We start from the raw sequence: 2,155 nt of genomic DNA on the forward strand, positions 1-2,155 counted from the left end.
GATGATTCGATCCCTTTGAGCAATGGCAGCTTTGACTCCATGGAAAATCTCCTCCCAATGTCTACAACTGTTTTGCAACTCCACACAGGCTTGGTAATAGATCCCCCTCTTCAAGTTCTTAATTTGCTCGTAAGCTCGTCCAAGGTTGAACTACTCGCGCAAGAAGCTTCGATGAATCTGCTCCCTCTCTAGCTGTTCCTTAGATATGAGGTCCTTACACTCCTTGAGAGTGGTCCTCAACTCGAGAAGTTAGGCTTCGTAGTCTTCCCTCGCTTATTTCTTCATTGCATTTGACCTCTCGACAATATTCTCAAGGTCCCTGATGACTCAGTGAGCTTGATCCAACTTGTCGTTGCGGAAGTATAACTCAGAATTAGATCCTTGTAGAGCTTCACCAACCCAAACTCTCTGTCCCTCGGCTATTGGGAGCCTCTTCTTGCTATCCTCAAATTTTCACAAACTTGCTTACCCTTATCTTCCAAGACGTGATTACATTCCTTTGCACGATTGAGTTGAACTCGTAATTGAGTGTTCTCCAACTCAAGCTCCTTGATTTGGTTGGTAAGCTTGTCCATGTCCTCTTGTAGGATAGGCTCGAGCTTAGGCATCAGTGGGAATGAAGAAGGATCAAATAGAAATCGCATCTTAACAACCCTAGCCCTCTCTTTTACCCACACAAAGTAGGGTTCCTTGGCTAGGATGTTTTTCTTACCCCATTCTTGATCAATACGAACTATGTTTGGCCGAGCTTTCCGCATTTTCTTCACATTTGAGTCGAGCGGGTCCACGGTACTGACGATGAATGGAATGAAGTCTTTTTCCTCTGGAGGACTAAATATGGAGTACCCCAATTGTCTTTTGAGTATGGCAGGGTTGTAGTTGATGCAACCTTGCATTCTGATTAAGGGTATGTTTGGGAACCCTCTGCATCTTGCAATGACGTCTTTCATACCCCATTCTCTCTTATACCATAAAATTGAGCTGGCGGAGAGAGATGAAAACTTCTGAGGCCATGTCAGATTGCTTTGAGTAAATAGCCCATATTGAGGCATGCAGTCCCTCATCCATAGATGCAGTAGAGGAGCACAACAGAGGAAAGCACCTCCCTTCTTCTCATGCCTTGTATTAAAGGTATGATAGAGGTCGACAAGTAGGAAAGGCACCAGATTCTTTGTTAGAAAGACTTCAACTGCCAAGTGATCCACAAACTTGTCCATATTTGGGAAGTGAATAATTCCGTGAATCAGAAGTGCCAAGGTTGCACTGTAGAATTTGGGTCTTTCTTCCTTCAACATTTCCTAGGCATGGGCTTCGAGGAACTTTTGGGTCAATCCCTTGACTGAACCTTTAACGCCCCAGTTGGCCACTAACATGTTAGAGTTGATACCCAAGGCGAGTGAGATCTCGGTCAAACAGAAACCTTCTTCCATCTTGGGAAATGGGTTGTATTCTTTTATTGATCGGTTGAGGAGCCTCTTGAGGTCTTCTAGAGTTGGAGAGATTTGGAAGTCGGGGAAAGTGAAACACCTTAAAGGGACATCATAGTACTGGGCCATTATAGTGATATCACCATAATCAACCTTCTCAATCAAAAGATCTATGATGTTCCCGAAATTGGCTCTAAAGTTGTTTTCCTTGAGGGTTGTCACCTTTGAGCTGAGGACCTTCAATGAGATGATGTCAGGACTCTTGAATCGGAAAGTAGAGGTGCTTTTCCTTGTTGAAGTATCCATGATTGTGTCTGTAAATGGTCTTGTAATTCTGCTTTTGAATAAATGAAAATCTTTAAGAGCTTTGTGTTAGATACCCAAAAGTGCTTATTTGAGCTATCAAATATGGGCATCTTTCACTCCATTTCCTTGCTAAAGTGTGCGAAACCACCTTTGTTTTAGATGAATTGCAATACAATGATAAACGATCTTGGTACCTTTGATTTGTGTGTTATTGTGCAGGAATTAGGCATGAAATAATAGAAAATGAAGCCACAAGAAAGCTGGCAAAGGGACCAAAGAAAGGATGCATTCATCAGCTTGCTCGCTAGGCGAGGGCTGTGGCGAAGAGCTCGCTAGGCGAGCACCCAGCGAGAACCCAGCGAAGAGCTCCAGTATTTTACAGTAGCAAACATCAACACACTCGCTAGGCGAGCAGCCAGCGA

The 2,155-nt window shown here is 43.7% G+C and overlaps 1 protein-coding gene across 1 annotated transcript; it reads right to left on the minus strand.

The window, feature by feature from the left end:
* Window positions 1-419: 419 nt before the first annotated feature.
* Window positions 420-1,295, minus strand: LOC127130768 (uncharacterized). The gene has a single exon (XM_051059733.1). It carries the CDS (start codon window positions 1,293-1,295, stop codon window positions 420-422), a length of 876 nt encoding a protein of 291 aa, XP_050915690.1.
* Between the last annotated feature and the right edge of the window lie 860 nt (window positions 1,296-2,155).

The sequence above is a fragment of the Lathyrus oleraceus genome, chromosome 3 (assembly GCF_024323335.1).
Source record: "Lathyrus oleraceus cultivar Zhongwan6 chromosome 3, CAAS_Psat_ZW6_1.0, whole genome shotgun sequence".
NCBI classification, from domain to species: Eukaryota; Viridiplantae; Streptophyta; class Magnoliopsida; order Fabales; family Fabaceae; genus Lathyrus; species Lathyrus oleraceus.

What these genes read in the sequence shown, in the direction of transcription:
- LOC127130768 (XM_051059733.1), bottom strand. Translation starts at nt 1,295, where the DNA reads ATGTTGAAGGAAGAAAGACCCAAATTCTACAGTGCAACCTTGGCACTT.